General features: G+C 44.4%; 1 protein-coding gene across 1 annotated transcript in view; it reads left to right on the forward strand.

The window, feature by feature from the left end:
* Nucleotides 1-13,678: 13,678 nt before the first annotated feature.
* Nucleotides 13,679-20,629, forward strand: part of LOC125450831 (ufm1-specific protease 2-like) — a 79,363-nt gene continuing 72,412 nt past the window's right edge. Inside the window, exon 1 of the mRNA XM_059644835.1 lies at nt 13,679-13,792. Coding sequence (XP_059500818.1) covers nt 13,790-13,792 — 3 coding nt within the window. The 5' untranslated portion in view covers nt 13,679-13,789. The remainder of the gene's footprint in view (nt 13,793-20,629) is intronic.

Genomic DNA, 20,629 nt, shown 5'->3' on the forward strand with positions numbered 1-20,629 from the left:
GAAGAATTCTGGAATGAAATGGAGCAGTTTGGATTAATCCTACCGAAGCGACCAGAGGGTGTTTAAAGCTAACATTGCAAGAGCTCATCCATTTATAGGCCTAGGTCTGGAAAGGAACAGAATTTTCAAATGCACAGAACTCCTACAATCACTGTGTGCCTCAAACTAAACAAGAACTTGAATGTTGAGTATATGTGCTTCACATAGTACTGCAATAAAAACAACTAGCTATATCTTCACCATTTTGTTGCTTCATATGCAGGATTGTTGAACAGATGCTCTTTGGAAAATAGTTGATTGAATTTCACTGATAATGGGAACTGCAGATGCTGGAGAATCCAAGATAATAAAATGTGAGGCTGGATGAACACAACAGGCCCAGCAGCATCTCAGGAGCACGAAAGCTGACGTTTCAGGCCTAGACCCTTCATCAGAGCTCTGATGAAGGGTCTAGGCCCGAAAAGTCAGCTTTTGTGCTCCTGAGATGCTGCTGGGCCTGCTGTGTTCATCCAGCCTCACGATTTACTATATTAGATTGAATTTCACTAATGGTTTCTTAAATATTTATTGGAAGTGTTAATCTTTCTGGTTATTTTAATAGCTTTAAATTTATGGAATCTTGAAAACTAGTGAAATGTAAGAACCCTGTCTACTTTAAGATTGTACATAGAAATTAATCTTAATTTTTTTAGATTTAGATGTTGTAAAATTATCTACAGCAGACCTAGCACGACAATACAAGCTTACATAATATAACAATTATGTAGACACCTAATATGCTAAATGTTCATCTTACTGCAGGGAGTCAGGTACAGGAGTGGAAAGCTCAGGAAAACCAGAAACCAGGATTCCTCACATGATGCCACCACCATTCAATTCTCTATCTGATACCAACTTAGCTTCCAGTTGGTGGGGAACTGGTTGGTGAAGTATGTTGAATGATTATGTATTGGGAATGGGCATAGGATGGGGCAATTATAAAATGAATAGGGAATAAAAACCGAAGAATTACTGAAGCTAAAAATCATAAACAAAAACAGAAGTTGCTGGAAAAGCCCAGCAGGTCTGGCAGCATCTGTGGAGAGAAATCAGAAATTAATGTTTCAGATCCCATGACCCTTTCTCACAACTGAAAGGAAAATGGTTTCATTCTGAATGGTCAATCATGGGGATGGAATTTAGAGAGCTTGCGATTATACAGCACCCCCATTTCATGGTGTCCAAAGCCGCTGTAGGGGAAAAGTAATAGAAAGAAATCAGAGGTAAGGTCTAGAATTCATTCATCTGAGAGGTGAAAACATCATGATAGAGGTTAAGGATCAGATGCCTTGTTAGGGGAACATGTTTTTGGTACCTGTGCATGGTGTCTGAAGACATGGTGGAGCTAGAGGGTGGGATGGAGGACAGGGTCAGAGATCTGGTTGGAGTGGTGTTTGGAGATTGAGAGGTGTGTGTAGAGGCGTGGATGTGTGCCGAACTGGTCAGATGCCCTCAGGCTGATATATTGTTTCTGCACAAACTTAGAACTATAACTTCAGCTATGAGGATAAATTGAACAGGTAAGAACATAAGAGTGAAAGGTGATCTAATTGAGGTTTTCAAAATCATGAGCAGGCTGGATAGATCAGCTAGGGAGAACCAGTTCCCACTTGTTAAAGAAAAAAGAAAGAGAGGGTATCGATTTAAAGCGATTTAAAAAAGAAGCAAAGGTTGATGTGACAAAAAAAACTTTTCACACAGTAGGTAGTTAAGGTATGGAATATGGTGGAGACAGGTTCAATCGAGGCATTCACAAGGGCATTAGATGCTCTTTCTGCAGTGTAACAGATTTATGATTCTGTGATGAAGGCACTCAGCTTCTAGATCAATGTGTGTTTCCCCTGGATGTAGCTCTTGTGTTCCCCAATGATCAAGAAATCAAGCTGCCTGGAATCAAAGTTAAAACAATGAACCACATGGAGACTCACAGCTCCATATTTAATCTGCCTCCTTAGAGTTGGTTGGCCATTAACTGTCAACATTTCGTCACCATTTAAAGTCAAAAGTGGACAGTATGGAATGGGTTTGAGTTGGAAATATGATTTTCTTCACAATTTAATCCCCAGCATATAAACTCATTCATTTGCTTGGGTTAAAATTCCCCCTTTATGTCCCAAAGCATAATGATCAGGTAAACGTTAATGCAGGCTGAAGAAAGAGTTCAAAGAAGAGTTGTATTGGGTTTGAAATGATAACTGTTTCTTTCACCACAGATGCTGACAGGTTGACTGAGTTTCTTCAGTGTTTGTTTTTATTTCGGATCTCTGGCATCTGTAGTATTTGCTTAAACATTAAAAACATGTCTAAGTACCAAGAGTAAGTGAGAGATTAAAAGAAGGAAGATAGTGTTGTTAGTAATTTTCATTTTAAGCTGCACAGCACCAATACTAGTGAAGCCTTAAAAAGACATGGGCTGCACTGCACATGGGCCCAACCTTCAGTTCACCTGGGCCATCTCCAGCACATCCCTCACCTTCCTGGACCTCTCAGTCTCCATCTCAGGCAACCAGCTTGTAACTGATGTCCATTTCAAGCCCACCGACTCCCACAGCTACCTAGAATACACCTCCTCCCACCCACCCTCCTGCAAAATTTCCATCCCCTATTCCCAATTCCTCCAACTCCGCCGCATCTGCTCCCACGATGAGGCATTCCACTCCCTCACATCCCAGATGTCCAAATTCTTCAAGGACCGCAACTTTCCCCCCACAGTGGTCGAGACGCCCTTGACCGCGTCTCCCGCATTTCCCGCAACACATCCCTCACACCCCGCCCCCGCCACAACCGCCCAAAGAGGATCCCCCTCGTTCTCACACACCTCCCCACCAACCTCCAGATACAACGCATCATCCTCCGACAGTTCCGCCATCTACAATCCGACCCCACCACCCAAGACATTTTTCCATCCCCACCCTTGTCTGATTTCCCGAGAGACCACTCTCTCCGTGACTCCCTTGTTTGCTCCACACTGCCCTCCAACCCCACCACACCCGGCACCTTCCCCTGCAACCGTAGGAAATGCTACACTTGCCCCCACACCTCCTCCCTCAACCCTATCCCAGGCCCCAAGATGACTTTCCATATTAAGCAGAGGTTCACCTGCACATCTGCCAATGTGGTATACTGCATCCATTGTACCCGGTGTGGCTTCCTCTACATTGGGGAAACCAAGCGGAGGCTTGGGGACCGCTTTGCAGAACACCTCCGCTCGGTTCGCAATAAACAACTGCACCTCCCAGTCGCAAACCATTTCCACTCCCCCTCCCATTCTTTAGATGACATGTCCATCATGGGCCTCCTGCAGTGCCACAATGATGCCACCCGAAGGTTGCAGGAACAGCAACTCATATTCCGCTTGGGAACCCTGCAGCCCAATGGTATCAATGTGGACTTCACCAGCTTCAAAATCTTCCCTTCCCCCACCGCATCCCAAAACCAGCCCAGTTCATCCCCTCCCCCCACTGCACCACACAACCAGCCCAGCTCTTCCTCTCCACCCACTGCATCCCAAAACCAGTACAGCCTGTCTCTGCCTCCCTAACCTGTTCTTCCTCTCACCCATCCCTTCCTCCCACCCCAAGCCGCACCTCCATCTCCCACCTACTAACCTCATCCCACCTCCTTGACCTGTCCGTCTTCACTGGACTGACCTATCCCCTCCCCACCTATACTCTCCTCTCCACCTATCTTCTTTTCTCTCCAACTTCAGTCCGCCTCCCCCCTCTCCCTATTTATTCCAGAACCCTCACCCCATCCCCCTCTCTGATGAAGGGTCTAGGCCCGAAACGTCAGCTTTTGTGCTCCTGAGATGCTGATTGGCCTGCTGTGTTCATCCAGCTTCACACTTTGTTATCTTGGATTCTCCAGCATCTGCAGTTCCCATTATCTCCTATACTAACTACCTACACTAGTCTCACTTTCACAACCTCAGGCCATAGCCTTGAATGTTGTGATACTAAGTGCTCATCCAAGTACTTTTTAAAGGTTGTGACATTTACCATCTCAACTGCCTCCCAGGGAAAGCATTCCAGACCTCCATCACTTTCTGGTTGAAAACATTTTTACTCAAATCCCTCTCGACCTCCTGCTTTTCAGTTTAAAATTATGTCTTCTTGGTTTCATGAGAACAGGTATAATTGTGACATCGTCCTTTCATCTGCTTAATCTCATGAAATGATTAAAAAATGCCAATGCTGTTCACAAGATAAGCATTTGCTGGCCATCACAATTGCTCTTGAGAAGATAGTGGTTGATTCTTTAAATAGCCAAAGCTGATCACATGACTGTATTTTCAGGAGCTTGAGAACCCCCTGCATAGCATAGGCATTCCAATCAAAGGTAATACAAAGAGGTTGAAGAGAAGTCATTTGCCTCCAGCCAACTCTGGACCAAGAAAGGAAAACATCAAAACCCATTTGGCTGAACATCACCAGCAATTGGTTAAATTTCAATGTTGGTGCAAAACATGGAGGGCATTTCTCCATGAGCTCTGGCAAATATTTTCATGCCATTTTCTGAAGTACACCTCTATCTATGCATCACACCTGTATCATGCCCCACGCATCCTATCTCCCTCTCGTAAGAAGAAGTACTGCTGGGGTCTCCTGGGATTCTCAGTGCTGGTGCCACATTTATAAGGCATTTGTGCACCAGGTCGAAGTTGAGAGAGAGACCAGAGACGATTTGTTTAATGCGATCTGTGCAGCTTAGTGTAGTTCTAGTTATGTAATCAATTGAAACATATTAAGGACACAGGGACAGCAATAAGTCAACCAAATCTGGTACACAGCTACTGTTAGGAAGCAAACAAAACTAAGTAAAACACTGGTAATGGGGAAATTAATGGAACCAAAGAGCGACAAATCCCAAAAGCCTATGGTTTTTATCAGCTGTTAAAAAACGTAGGGGAGCATATGATAGATGCCCTAACTATAATCTTACTGAGTTCTCTAGATATAGAAGTCCTCCCTCTAGACTGGAAAATTGTACATGGCAGTCAAGTTTTTAAGAAGACAAAAAAGAAAAACAAAGGAATTATAGACCAATTACCCTAACGTCTGTGGTGAGGAAATTGTTGGAAGCTATAATCAAAGACGATGTAACTGAACATCTCGAAGATTTTCAGTTTATCAGGGAAAGCCAGCATGGATTCATTATAGGTAGGTCATGTGTGACAAACCTCACTGAATTTTTTTTGAAGAGTTGACTAAGAAAGTGAAAAAGAGAATTTCAATAGATGCTATTTATATCAACTTTCAGAATGCATTTGATAAAAACCTACATAACAGATAATTAACTAAAATAGATTAGATTACCTACAGTGTGGAAACAGGCCCTTTGGCCAACAAGTCCACAACGCCCCTTGGAGCATCCCACCCGGACCCATCCCCCTATAACCCACACACCCCTGAACACTACAGGCAATTTAGCATGGCTAATCCACCTAGACTGCACATCTTTGGACTGTGGGAGGAAACCGGAGCACCCGGTGGAAACCCATGCAGACACAGGCAGAATGTGTAAACTCTGCCCAGACAGTCACCTGAGGCTGGAATCAAACCCGGGTCCCTGGCGCTGTGAGGCTGCAGTGCTAACTACTGAGCCACCGTGCTGCCCAAGCTCCTAGAATTGAGGGCATATATTGACATGGCTGGAAAATTAGTTCAGTGTCAGGTGACAGAAAGTAGGGATAATGGGTAGTTATTCAAATTGGCAGGATGTGACTACTGGCGTCCCACAAGGTTCTGTGTATGGCTTCAATTATTCAGTTATTCATTAATGATTTGGATAATGGCGCAGAAAGTGATATATTCAATGGTAGACAGTGTAGAAGCTATATAATTAAAAAAGGACATTCATGGACTAGGGGTTAAGTTATAAGGAGAGACTATACAAATTAGGCCTGTTTTCTGTAGAATTTAGAAGGTTAAAGAGCAATCTGATCAAAGTCTTCAAGATATTAACAGGAGAAACCAGGTAGAGAAACATAAACTAATTCAACGGATTGGAGATTGTAGGTATAGGAAGGCATAGGCCAAGCATTAGGGCTAGATTAATCAGGAGAGATTTTAGGAAGACCTTCTACACGCAAAGGATGGTAGAGATTTAGAACTCTCTTCTGCAAATGACAGTTGATGCTAGATCACTTGTTATCCTTAAATCTGAGACAGATATATTTTTGTTAAACAAAGATATTAAGGGATATGGGCCAAGGCAGACTTATGGAGTTAGGCTGCAGATTAGCCACAATCTTATTAAATGGCAAAACAGGCTCGAGAAGTTGAGTGGCCGACTCTTCTTCCTGTGTTCCGTATGCTTCTCAATCCTAGAACCATTTTTATAAATCACTGCAGTACTCTCACCAATGCAATCGCATATTTCCTATTATGTGATACCCACAACTGTACACAAACTCCAGGTGAAGCCATCAGACCGTAAGACATAGGAGTGGAAATAAGGCCATTCGGCCCATCAAGTCCACTCCGCTACTTAAATCATGGCTGATGGGTATTTCAACTCCACTTCCCTGCACTCTCCCCATAGCCCTTGATTCCTTGCGAGATCAAGAATTTGTCGATCTCTGCCTTGAAGGCATCTAATGTCCCAGCCTCCACTGCACTCCGTGACAATGAATTCTACAGGCCCACCACTCTCTGGCTGAAGAAATGTCTCCTCGTTTCCATTTTAAATTTACCCCTCTAATTTTAAGGCTGTGCCCACAGGTCCTGGTCTCCCTGCCTAACGGAAACAACTTCCTACCGTCCACCCCTTCTAAGCCATGCATTCTCTTCTAAGTTTCTATTAGATCTCCCCTCAAGCCTAACAAGTGTTTTACACTAGTTCAAAATCACTTGTTCCTTTGTATTCTATGCCTCTAGTAATAAAATTGAGGACACTGCATGCTGTATGAATTGCTGTCTCCACTTGTTCAACTATCTTCAATGATTTGCGCATGTAAACACACATGCACCTGTACCCTCTGTTCCTGTATCCTCTTCAGAGTTGAACACCGTATTTTCTAGTGTCTTTCAATGTTCTTTCTACCAAAGTGCTTTGTCTTACTCTTCTCTGCATTGAACCTCATCTGCTACCTATTTATCCACTCCGCCAACTTGACTTTCAGTGATCAGAGATACTGGGAACTGCAGATGCTGGAGAATCCAAGATGACAAAGTGTGAGATAATAAAATGTGAGGCTGGATGAACACAGCAGGCCAAGCAGCATCTCAGGAGCACAAAAGCTGACGTTTCGGGCCTAGACCCTTCCTCTCTGATGAAGGGTCTAGGCCCGAAACGTCAGCTTTTGTGCTCCTGAGATGCTGCTTGGCCTGCTGTGTTCATCCAGCCTCACATTTTATTATCTTGGAATTCTCCAGCATCTGCAGTTCCCATTATCTATGACAAAGTGTGAAGCTGGATGAACACAGCAGGCCAAGCAGCATCTCAGGAGCACAAAAGCTGACGTTTCGAGCCTAGACCCAAAACATAAGCTTTTGTGCTCCTGAGACGCTGCTTGGCCTGCTGTATTCATCCAGCTTCACACTTTGTCATCAATGACTTTTAGTGTTCAGTTTAGACAGTTCTGCAGCATTCTTAGCTAATGCTTGATGTGTAGAGTTGTTCCTCAGAAAGAAAGCGGATAGTTTAGAATTGCCAAAGATAGGCTACCTTAGTGGGATTTGGTAAAAGTTCCAGACCAGATGTGTTTACATAAAAACCCTGAAAGGCTTATGTGAAACTTAAAAGAATCAAGGCTCAGCTCTATGACAAGCCAAGTAAGAGTCTACCAGATACTCCAAATGGGGAATTGAAGTGATAGTTAAATTAAGCCCTATCAATATGAAGGAAAAGGAAATTCCATCTGGTGTGCGCACCGTGAAAGTGAGCTTTTGTGATTAATGGGGTTATATTTGTACCCTGTGTTTTGAAATATTTAAATGCTTCTTATCTGTAAATTATTAGGTTTATTCTATTTTGGTTTAATTTCTTTTGGACAATAAATTTCTGTTTTATTGTAAAAGTCAAATCCGCAACTTTGCATGCTCATGTTTCAATAAGAGACCACCTTGTTAAGACTGAAAGAATATGATCTATCAAGTTAAATTTCGGTATGGGATCTGACCTAAATAAAAGCAAAATACTGTGGATGCTGAAAATCTGAAAATAAACACAGAAAAAACCGTAGAAACTCAGCAGTTCTGGTAACATTAGTGGAGAGAGAAACAGAGTTAATGTTTCAAGTCCAGTATGACTCTTGTTCTTCAGAACTTTCTTCATAGTGGACTTGAAACGTAATGTTTCTCTGTCCACAGATATTCACAGACTGCTGAGTTTCTTCAGCATTTTCTGTGTTTGTTTAGGATCTGATTTATCTAGGAGTAACATCAGCTGGGATCATATCTCTAGTGAAAGAATATAAACATCATCAGAAGCGATGTAATGTTACATGATCTTGCTCTTTCTGGTAAAATGAAGCCAGAGTAAGATGTTTCTTAAATAATGTCTGTGCTTTCAGTACCTCACCAGGCTCTGTAATTTAGCTTAGAATAATTGTGGTCAAAACAAATATAAACTGGCTGCTGGCAATGCTGTCTGGTAGTTCCAAATTTACACATTTTGAACCTCACACAGTCCAGTCCTCTGTATGCCCAATTTAGTGTAGGGTCTGCATGCCAACTCAACCCACCACCCCATCAGAAAAGTGCCACAGTTAAAACTGATATTGTAGATGCTGATGGGGTTAGATTCCAACCCTAGGGCTAGACAGCCAAGATGCAGGGAGAATGATTCCCCTGACTGGGGAGGCTACAACCAGGGGTCATTGACTCATGATATGGGTAGGTTATTTAGGACTGAGACAAGGAAACATTTCCTCGCTGAGAAGATGGTCAACCAGTGGAATCTGCAATCACAGAAGGTTGTGGATGCTGAGTCACTGAGTATATTCAAAAAATGATTGATAAAGTTTTAAATATTAAAGGAACCAAGGGGTATGGAGACAGCAGGAGAATGGCATTGAGACAGAAGATCAGTCACATTCATACTGAATAGTGGAGCAAGCTCAGAGGTCCAAGTTAGAGACAAAAAATTGCAGATGCTGGTATCTATGATAGATAAACAAGAGGCTGGAAGAACAAAGCAGGCCAGGTAGCATCTGGAGGAAAGGAGCAGTCAACGAAATATTGACTGCCCCTTTCCTCCAGATGCTGCTTGGCCTGCTGCGTACTTCCAGCCTCCTGTTTGCTTATCAAAGGTACAAATGGCTGAATTATTCTCCTCGTTTTGATACTTATAGATAGAGTGGGGAGGTGCAGATCTGGCTGGGCATAAAAGCCAGAAAAGACTACTTGGGCGAATGTCCTATTGTTATGGTACAGACTCTGTGGAATTCTACTAAGTGAATGTAAGTTGTCACTGCAATGCAAGCACAGCAAATTTTTTATTAACTGGTGCCTACGGAGTGTGCCAGTTGATTAAGAGGTCCACATAAGCAATGTAAAAACACACACTAAGTAATAGAAATGTAATGCAAGGGGTATGCACATCATTGTTATACTTAATTTACAGCATAAAATGCAACTTTGTTTGAAATTTGGAGAGGCGATGGCCTAGTGGTATTATCGCTGGACTGTTAATCCAGAGACCCAGATAATATTCTGGGGAGAGATAATGGGAACTGCAGATGCTGGAGACTCCGAGAGAACAAAGTGTGGTGCTGGATGAACACAGCAGGCCAAGCAACATCTTAGGAGCACAAAAGATCCGAGATAACAAAGTGTGGAGCTCGATGAACATTGCAGGCCAAGCAGCATCTTAGGAGCACAAAAGCTCTGGGATAACAAAGTGTGGAGCTGGATGAACACAGCAGGCCAAGTTAAGCATCTTAGGAGCACAAGCTTTTCTGCTCCTAAGATGCTGCTTGGCCTGCCGTGTTCATCCAGCTCCACACTTTGTTATCTCTAATATTCTGGAGATTCAGGTTCGAATCCTGCCACAGCAGACAGTGGAATTTGAATTCAGTAAGTTTCTAATGTTGGCCGTGAATCCATTGTCAATTGTTGGAAAAACCCATCTGGTTCATGAATGTCCTTTAGGGAAGGAAACTGCCATCCTTACCTGGTCTGGCTTTCATGTGACTCCAAACCCACAGCAATGTGGTTGACTCTAAACTGCCCTCTGGGCAATTAGGAATGGGCAATAAAAGCTGCCTAACAAGCAACGCCCTCATGTGGTAGATGAACAAAAAAAACTTACCAGCAGAGAGCCATCTCACTCACCCCCAACTGATTGCTCAGACATTGCAGAGGTCAGAATAGTACTGTCAACTTCTTTTTGGGTATATAATTCTTTTGCTGGTTTATTGAGTACCAGTTCATAAGGTTCCCAGACTTCCTTATGTGACTCCGGTAGCCGGAGTTGGGGAATCTTTCAGTTAGAATGGTGAAGTGCAGGAACTTTTAGGAATGTTTAGTTTGACCCTCTAGACTGTCTCGGCACAGCCCGTTTACTATGCTGAGGCCATGACTAATCATACCAACCAATAACCTACTACACCCATCCCATCGGCCTCTCAGATGCTTCATGCTAACTCAGACAATCCACCCCATTCACCTGACCTTGTATCCTCCATGGGCTGACCTCGGGAGTCATATTATAGTGAAACAAAATAACAGTAGAATCTTATGCAGGCCTGAACAATGTGTGATTGGATGGGAAATCACACAAGAAGTTCAGTAAAGCCTATCCTAACATCAGGAAGAACTCACTGCATCTTGTGAGCAGTCCTCACAGGTCAGGTCAAACAAGACAGCCTTCAGTCACAGGTTCCCAGCATAGTAAGTCAAAGGCAGCCTCCAATACCAGTCCAGACTGCTTGCGGTGGTCAGAAACAGGACATCTCCTCATAAGTTGCCAAGAGAAACAATATACCACCAGTCTTGACTCTTTCAACCTTATGATGTGTCGTTTTCTTCCTGGAATGAAAGGCAGGAATTAAGCAAGATGAAAGTGGATGAGATAGCCGTTGTTTTTGGTGCAGGTGAGGAGGCTGGTATGATGGAACATTACTAGTCCAGTAACATTACACCAAAATGCTATTACAGCATAGGGTAGGCAATAGCCCAGTGGTATTATCATTAGACTATTAATCCAGAAACTCAGTTAATGTTCTGAGGACCTGGCAGATGATGGAATTCGAATTCAATTAAAATGATGGCTGTGAATCCATTGTCAATTGTCATAAAAACCCCATCCGGTTCACTAATGTCTGTCAGAAATCTGTCATCCTCACCTAGTCTGGCCTACATGTGTCTCAACACCCATAGCAATGTGCTTGACTCTCAATTGCCCTCTGAAATGGCTCAGCAAGTCATTCAGTTGTACAAATCGCTACAAAGTCTGAAAGGAATGAAACTGGGTGGATCACCTAAGCGCCGTAAAAGACAACTGCAGAAACAGCCCTGTCAACCCTGCAAGTCCTCCTCACTAACATCTGATGGCTAGTGCAAAAATTGGGAGAGCTGTCTCACAGCCTGACATAGTCACACTCATAGAATCACACCTTATAAATAATGTTGCAGGCGTCACTATCACCATCCCTAGGTATGTCCTGTCCCACTAGCAGGGCAGACCCAACAGAAGTGACTTAACAGTGGTATACAGTCAGGATGGAGCTGCCCTGGGAGTCCTCAAAATTGACCAAAGGACTTAGCTGCAAGACTGGATCTGCAGCAGGTGGTGAGGGAACAAACAAGAGGGAAAAACATATTTTACCACATCCATTCCATTCTGCCAGCTGCAGGTGCCTCTGTCCATGTTAGTATCGGTAAAAGTGACCACTGCATACTCCGTGTGGAAATTAAATCCCACCTGCACATTGAAAATACTCTCCATCATGTAGTGTGGCCATATCACTATGCTAAATGGCACATACTGTGAACAGATCTCGCAGGTCAAGCCTGGGCATCCATGAAGCCCTGTGGACCATCAATAGCAGCAGAATTGTACTCCATCACAATCTGTAACATCATGACCTGTTATGTGCCCCATTCGATCATTACCATCAAGCCAGAGGATTAATTCTTGTTCAATAGAGAGTGTAGGAGCAGCACTGGCCATACCCCAATATGAGGTGTTGACCTGGTCAAGCTACCAAGCAGGGCTAGTTGCATGCCAAACAGCATTAGCAGCATGTGTAGGACAGAGCTAAGTGATTCCACAACCAACGGATCAGATATAAGCTCTGCAGTCCCACTACATCCAGTCATGAATGGTGGTGTGGATCTGGAGTCACACGTGGGCCAGACTAGGCGGGATTTACAGATTTCCTTCCCTTAAAGACATTAGTGAGCCAAATGACAACTGGCAACTGTTTCATGGTCATCAGTAGATCCTTAATTCCAGATTCTTTTTTACTGAATTCAAATTTTATCATCTACCTGATGGGATTTGAACCTGCAGTCACGGAACATCAGCTGAATTTCCAGATTAATAGTCCAGTAATAATATCACTAGCCATTGCCTCCTAGAATGATCAGTCGTAAGCTGAAGTCCCCAATCGTCACATTGAAACCCAATTCTTAGGAAACATTTCTGTAAAGTTTCAGTCTTATATCTTCCAAAATGTGTCATGGAAAGGGAACACAATATTCCAGCTGAAGCCGCACTAGCGCCTGAAACAAGGTCAATGCGACTTCCTATGTTTTTTTGTCCACCAACAAAAATAAACCCGAGAATCCAATCTTTTTCCGAAGAAGGGTCTAGACCTGAAACATGAGCTTTCCTGCTCCTCTGCTTGGTCTGCTGTGTTCATCCAGCTCTACAGCTTGTTATCCGAGAATCCGAGCTACCTTGTTATCCTGAGAACTGATGCCTTCAATAGTCGGTGCACATGCGCATCAGTCTGCTGCACCACAACAGTAGTTGATGCCTTATTTTTTATGTAAAGAGTAATCGTATGTACTCCTAAATAATGTGAGGCTGGATGAACACAGCAGGCCCAGCAGCATCTCAGGAGCACAAAAGCTGACGTTTCGGGCCTAGACCCTTCATCAGAGAGGGGGATGGGGAGAGGGTTCTGGAATAAATAGGGAGGGAGGGGGAGGCGGACCGAAGATGGAGACAAAAGAAGATAGGTGGAGAGAGTGTAGGTGGGGAGGTAGGGAGGGGGCACAACCAGCCCAGCTCTTCGCCTCCACCCAAAACCAGTCCAACCTATCTCTGCCTCCCTAACCTGTTCTTCCTCTCACCCATTCCTTCCTCCCACCCCAAGCTGCACCTCCATCTCCTACCTACTAACCTCATCCCACCTCCTTGACCTGTCCGTCTTCCCTGGACTGACCTATCCCCTCCCTACCTCCCCACCTATACTCTCCTCTCCACCTATCTTCTTTTCTCTCCATCTTCGGTCCACCTCCCCTCTCTCCCTAATTATTCCAGAACCCTCACCCCATCCCCCTCTCTGATGAAGGGTCTAGGCCCGAAACGTCAGCTTTTGTGCTCCTGAGATGCTGCTTGGCCTGCTGTGTTCATCCAGCCTCACATTTTATTATCTTGGATTCTCCAGCATCTGCAGTTCCCATTATCACTCCGAAATAATGGTTTGGTTTACAGTCAGGCCTCGTCTCCAAATCGCCCCGCACAAAGATGGCGGCGGGTGTCTGGTTTCCCTAGTAACGGCGCGGGTCGTTAAGTGACGTGGCAGCTCCAGGTGGGAGGGACGGTTGATGGACGATCCTTTTGGACGGAAAGCATGGTGAGCTCCAGCACTCGTAAGATCTGAGAGCCGGGCCGGGGACGTTTTGTTTCTCCCGTTGCCTGACGTTGAAATCTACGTCTCCATTCCGGGCCCCGAATCTTCGCACGGGGTTCAAGTTGTATTCGTGTCCTGCAGTGTCAGGTGACGGTGCTTTACCAGGCCGCTGACCACTTGTCGCACGAATACTCAGGCCAAGTCCCCACCTTAAATAGAAATCATAATGTCCAGGCCCTGTCCCCAGCGTAAATAGAGATCCAAATGCTCAGGATATTCCCTCCTTGTAAATAGAAGGCCTGATGCCCAGCACACTGCTCTCCTCGTAAATGGAGATCCTTATGCCCAGGACTGTGGCCTGTTCACAGAGAGTTTAATGCCCAGGGCCATGTCCTTTCTGTGAATACAGATCCTAATGGCCAGGAAAGTGCCTCCTTTGTAAAGAGAGAACCTAATACCCACGACAGTGCCCTCTTCGTAAATAGGGAGCCTGTGCTCAGGACAGGGTGTGAATTGAGAGCTAGATGCCCAGGACAGCGTGAAAATGGGGAGCATGATGCCCAAGGCAGTATGCAAATAGGGAGCATGATGCCCGAGACAGTGTGCAAATGGGGAGTTTGGCCCCCAAGGCAGTATGCAAGTGGGGAGCTTGATGCCCAGGACAGTGTGCAAATGGGGAGCTTGATGCCCAGGACACTGTGGAATAGTGAGCCTAATGCCCACAATGCTGTGTACTTAAAAAAAGAAGTCTAATGCCCATGACTCACTGACCTCCTCATAAACAGAGAATCTAATGCCCAGGATTCTAACCTCTTCATAAATAGATAGCCTGATGCCCAGGATAGTATGTAAATAGCCTGATCCTGGGGATGCTGTTTTGTAAAAGAGACCCGAATGCCCAAGCTAGTGTCCTGTTTGTAAATGGATATCCTAATGCCCGGGACATTGTCCCTTTTTAAATAGGTATCCTAATCCCCAGCACAGAGTCCTCTTCATAAATTAGGAGCCTGCTGCTCAGGACAGCATGGAGGTAGAGAGCCTGATGCCCAGGTTGGTGTGGAAATGGGGAGCTTGATGCCTGCGACACTTTAGAAATGGGGAGCCTAATGCCTGTGTGAAAGTAGGGAGCTTGATGCTTATGAGTAGAGACACTGATGCTCCCGTCAGTGTCCTCATTGTGAATGGACAGCCTGATGCCCCAGACAGTGTCCTCATCTTGAATGGAAAGCATGATACTGGATACTCTTTTTAAAAATTTGCTCATGAGACATAGTCATCACTAGCTGGTCAGCATTGATTTCCTGTCTGTAATTGCCCTAGAGAAGGTGATAGTGAACTCCCTTCTTGAACTGCTGAATTCCATGGCCCTGCAATGCCCTTTGACTTGGAATTCTAGAATTTTGACTCAGTGATGGTGAAGGAACACAAATATATTTCCAAGTCAGGTGTGTAGCCTGAAGGGGAACTTAAAGATGGTCATATTCCCATGTACCTGCTGACCTTGTCCTTTTAGATGGTAGTGGTTGTGGGTTTGAATGGTGCTGTCTAATTTTCTGCAGTGCATCTTGTGCATAGTATGCATTGCTGCTACTGAGCATTCGTGGTGGAGGGAGTGGATTCTTGTAGACGTGATGCCTGTCAAGCTCCTTGAGTCTTGTTGGAGCTGCATCCATCCAGGCAAGTAGGGAGTATTCAGTCCCACACCTGACTTGTGCCAATTAGACAGTGTACAAGCTTTGGGGATTCAGGAAGTGAGGTATTCACAGTAGTATTACTAGCCCCTGACACACACTTCTAGCCACTTGCCACTTGTCAACTGAAGACTGGTTATTGTCCAAGATTTAGTGCATTTGAACATTGTGCAATCATTGGAGAGTATCCACATTTCTGACCTTATAATGGAGGGAAGGTCACTGAAGCAGCTGAAGATGGTTGGGCTGAGGACGCTACCCTAAGCAACTCCTGCAGAGATGTCCTTGAGCTAACTGATCTACAGTTGCCACAACTATCTTCCAATGTGCCAGCGAAGAGTTAGCCCCTGATAATCATTGATTTGAATTTTGGTTGGACTCTTTGATGCCACACTCAGTTGAATGCAGCCTTGATATCAAGGGCTGTCACTCTCACCTTAGCTCAGGAATTGGGCTCTTTTGTCCATGTTTGAATCAAGGCTGTAGTTAGGTCAGGAGCTGAGTAGCCTTGGTGGAACCCAAACTGGGTGTCAGTGAGCGGATTGTTGCTGAGCAGGTCCTGCATTATAGTGCTATTGATGACAGCTTCCATCACTTTACTGATGATCGAGAGTAGACTGATGGGATGGTAATTGTCTGGGTTGGATTTGTCCTGCATTTTTTGTCCAGGGCATCCTGGTCAGTTTTCTGCATTGACAGGTAAGTGCCAGAATTGTAACTGTACTGGAAGATCTTGGATAGAGGAATGACAAATTCTGGAACATGTCTTAGTTCTAATGCCAGAATATTTTTGGGAACCCATAGGCTTTGCAGTCGTCTGGGCAATTTTCCACGTTGTTGGGTAGACACCAGTGTTGTAACTGTACTGGAAGAACTTGGCTAGGAAAATGGCAAGTTCTGGAGCACCCTTCAGTATGATTGCTGGAATGTTATCAAGGCCCATAACGTTTGCAGTATCAAGCCCCTCAAAATGCTACTTTATTTAACATGGTGTCAATCAAATTGACTGAAGACTGGTATTTGTGATGCCGGGAACCTCTGGAGGAGGCTGAAGTGGATCATCTCCTTGGCACCACTAAATGAAGATTGCTGCAACTGCTTCAGCCTTTTTATTTGCATTTATATGTTGATGTCTTCGGGCATGGAGGATAGGGAGTTTTTGTTATCCTCTCATGAAGTGTGTGAATTTCTGACTGGCTAGCCAGTATTTATTGTTGGTCCCTAGTTGCTTTTGAGAAGGTGGTAATGAGCTTCCTTCTTAAACCTCTGTAGTCCGTATGCTGTAGAACCCATAATACCTTTGGGGAGGGAGTTCCAGGAGTCTAACCTAGCAACTGTGAAGTATTGGCAATATATTTCCCAATCAGGATGATGAGGGGCTCCGAGGGAAACTTGGAACAGGTGGGGTGTTCCCATGTATCTGCTACCTTCTAGATAATAGTGATGGTGGATTTAGAAGCTGCTGTCTAAAGATCCTTGGTGAATTTTTGCGTTGTATTTTTTAGATTGTACTCATTGCTGCTGCTGAGTGATGGTGGTGGACGGAGTGGATACTTGTGTATGTGCTGCAAATCAAGTGGGCTACTTTGTCGTGGATGGTGTCAAGCTTCTTACTGTTGTTGGAGCCGTACCCATCCAGACAGGTGGGGAGTATTCCATCACTCTCCTGATTTGTGCCTTGTAGTTGGAGGACAAGTTTTGGGGAATAATGCGATGAGTCACTTGCTGCAGTATTCCTGGCCTCTGACCTGCTCTTGTGGCCATTATGTTTATGTAGTGAGTCCAGTGCATTTCTGATCAATGGTAACCAACAAGAATTCGTGGGTTTTTCAGTGATGGTAACATATTTAATGTAAAGAGACGGTTAGATTGTCATTGGTCATTGCCTGGCTATCGTGGAGCCTCTGCCTGTAGTGAGTTGTTTAATTGTCCACCACCATGGACAGCAGAATGTGGCAGGACTGCAGAGCTTAGATCTCATTTGTTTGTTGTGGGATCACCTAGCTGAGTCTGTCACTTGCTGCTTATGCTGTTTGGGACACATTTAGTCCTTTTGGGTAGCTTCACTGGGTTGACGCCTCATAGAACATATAGAACATAGAACATTACAGCACAGTACAGGCCCTTCGGCCCTTGATGTTGTGCCGACCTGTCATACCGATCTCAAGCCCATCTAACCTACACTATTCCATGTACGTCCATATGCTTATCCAATGACGACTTAAATGTACCTAAAGTTGGCGAATCTACTACCGTTGCAGGCAAAGGGTTCCATTCCCTTACTACCCTGAGTAAAGAAACTACCTCTGAAATCTGTCCTATATCTTTCACCCCTCAATTTAAAGCTATGCCCCCTCGTGCTGGCATCACCATCCCAGGAAGAAGGCTCTCACTATCCACCCTATCTAACCCTCTGATTATTTTATATGTTTCAATTAAGTCACCTCTTAACCTTCTTCTCTCTAATGAAAACAGCCTCAAGTCCGTCAGCCTTTCCTCGTAAGACCTTCCCTCCACACCAGGCAACATCCTAGTAAATCTCCTCTGCACCCTTTCCAAAGCTTGCACATCCTTCTTATAATGCGGTGACCAGAACTGTACACAATACTCCAAGTGTGGCCGCACCAGAGTTTTGTACGGCTTCACCATAACCTCTTGGTTCCGGAACTCAATCCCTCTATTAATAAAAGCTAAATATAAGCTCATTTTAAGGTATGCCCAGTCCTGCTCCTGGCATGCCTATGTGCACTGTCCGTTGAACCAGGGCTAATCCTCTGGCTTGATGGTAAAGAATGAATCAGTTCTATTCCAGGCCATGACAGTAAGTTACAGATTATGTTGGAGTGTGGTTATGCTGTTAATGGCTCGCAGTGAGTCAAGGATGTCCAGTTTTCTGTGGCTAGATCTGTTCAGAGTCCTATTCAGCAACATGATGGAGGATACTCTCAATGTGAAGGAAGGACTTCATCTTTACAAAACTGTGCAGTGGTCACTCTTCCCAATACTGTCAAGGACAGTTGCAGCGAGAAGATTGGCAAGGATCAGGTCAAGTATATTTTTCTATCCTGTTGGTTCCTTCAACATCTGCCCCAGGCACAACATAGCATTTATGTCCTTTAGGACCTGACAAACTCGATCAGCAGTGTTGCTGCTGAGCCACCCTTGGTGATTGACATTAAAACCTCCAGCCAAAGTGCACTTTGTGCCTTTACATCCTCAGTGCCTGAGGTGTTGTTCGTATGGAGAAGTACTGATTTATCAGACAAGGGAGGACCATGCATGGCAATCAGCAGGAGGTTTTCTTGTTCATGTTAAATCTGAAAACATGAGATTTCATGGTGTCTAGAGATACAGTGGAATTTAGGTCAGTTGCAGATATGGCAGAGAAATGGCAGATGGAGTTTAATTCAAGTAAGTGTGAGGTGCTGCACTTTTAGAGATCAAATGTGAAGCAAAGGTATGCAGTTAATGGCTAGAACCTGAACAGCATTGATGTACAGGGGGATCTGAAGAAGGCATATGGCATGCTTGCCTTCATTGGTCAGGGTACAGGAGTGAAGATGTCATTCTGCAGTTTTATAAGACTTTGGCAAGGCCACACTTTAGAGTACAGGGGTCAGTTCTGGCTGCCACATTACAAGAAGGATGTGGAAGCTTTGAAGAGGGTGTAGAAGAGGTTTTAGCAGGATGCTGCCTGGATTTGATGGTATGAACTATAAGGAGAGGCTAGAAAAACTCAGGTTGTTTTCTCTGAAGTGGCAGAGGCTGAGGGGAGACTTGATAGAAGTCTATTATAAAGTTGTGCGATGCATAGATAGGGTTGATGATCAGAATGAAATAGCTTAGAATGAAATGTCTCACTTACGGTGCATTTAAAGTGAGAGGGAGAAAGTTCAAAGGAGATGTGAGGGGCAAGTTTTTATTTCACAGAGTGTAGTAGGAGTCTGGAATGGACTGCCAAGAGTGATGGTGGAAACAGATGGCGATGGGGATGTTTAAGAGACTTTGAGATAAGCATGTGAATATGCACAGCTATGGACCAAGGGCAAACAGAAGGGGTTAGTTTAATTTGGCATCATGTCAGGCACAGTATTGTGGGTTGAAGGGCCCATTCCTGTGTGGTACAGTTCTGTGTTCTACAGCTGGCTCAAAGTGGGTGGGTTTCTGTTTGGATTGGAGACCTGTGACCAGTGGTTTGCCATGAGGATAGGTGTTGGGTCCACTGCTCTTTGTAATTTACGTCAATGATTTGGATGTAATATAGGAGATATGGTTAGTAAGTTTGCAAATGACACCAAAATTGGCGTAGTGGACAGCGAAAAAGGTCCCTCCAAGTATTGTGGGACCTTGATCCAGTGGGCTGAGGAGTGGCAGATGGAGTTTAATTTGGATAAATGTGAGATGCTGCATTTTGGTCGGCCAATTAAAGCAGGACTTATACACAATGGTAAGGTCCTGGGAGAGTTGCCTACCAAGAAGACCTTGAGAACAAAAACAAAGTTGCTGGAAAAGCCGAGCAGGTCTAGCACATCTGTGAAGCAAGAAACAGAATTAACATTTCGGGGCTGGTGACTCTTCCTCAGAACTGATGGAGACTTCGAGGGCAGGTTCATAGTTGCTTGAAAGTGGAGTTGCAGGAAGACAGGGTGGTGAAGAAGGCATTGCCTTTATTGGTTAGTACTTTGAATATAGGGGGAGGGAAGTCACATTGTGGCCATTATAAGAGCTTGGTTAAGCCATTTTTGGAATACTACGTTCAGTTCTTGTCTCCCTGCTATAAGAAAGAAGTTGTTGAACTTGAAAGGATTCAGAAAAGATTTACAAGGATGTTGTCAGGATTAGAGGTTTTGAACTATAGAAAGAGGCTGCATAAGCTGTGAGTATTTCCTCTGAACCATCAGAGGCTGAGGGGTGATCCTATAGAAGTTCATAAAATCATGTTGGGCACAAATAGGGTTGAATAGCCAAGGTCTTTTCTCCGGCTTAGGGGAATCCAAGACTAGATAGCATAGGTTTAAGGTGAGAAGGGGAAAGTTTAAAAGGGACCTAAGGGGCAATTTTTTCACACAGAGGGTGGTGCATGTATAGAATGATCTGCCAGAGGAAGTGATGAAGGCTGGTATGATTACAACATTTAAAAGGCATCTGT

The sequence above is a fragment of the Stegostoma tigrinum genome, chromosome 3, assembly GCF_030684315.1.
Source record: "Stegostoma tigrinum isolate sSteTig4 chromosome 3, sSteTig4.hap1, whole genome shotgun sequence".
NCBI lineage: Eukaryota > Metazoa > Chordata > Chondrichthyes > Orectolobiformes > Stegostomatidae > Stegostoma > Stegostoma tigrinum.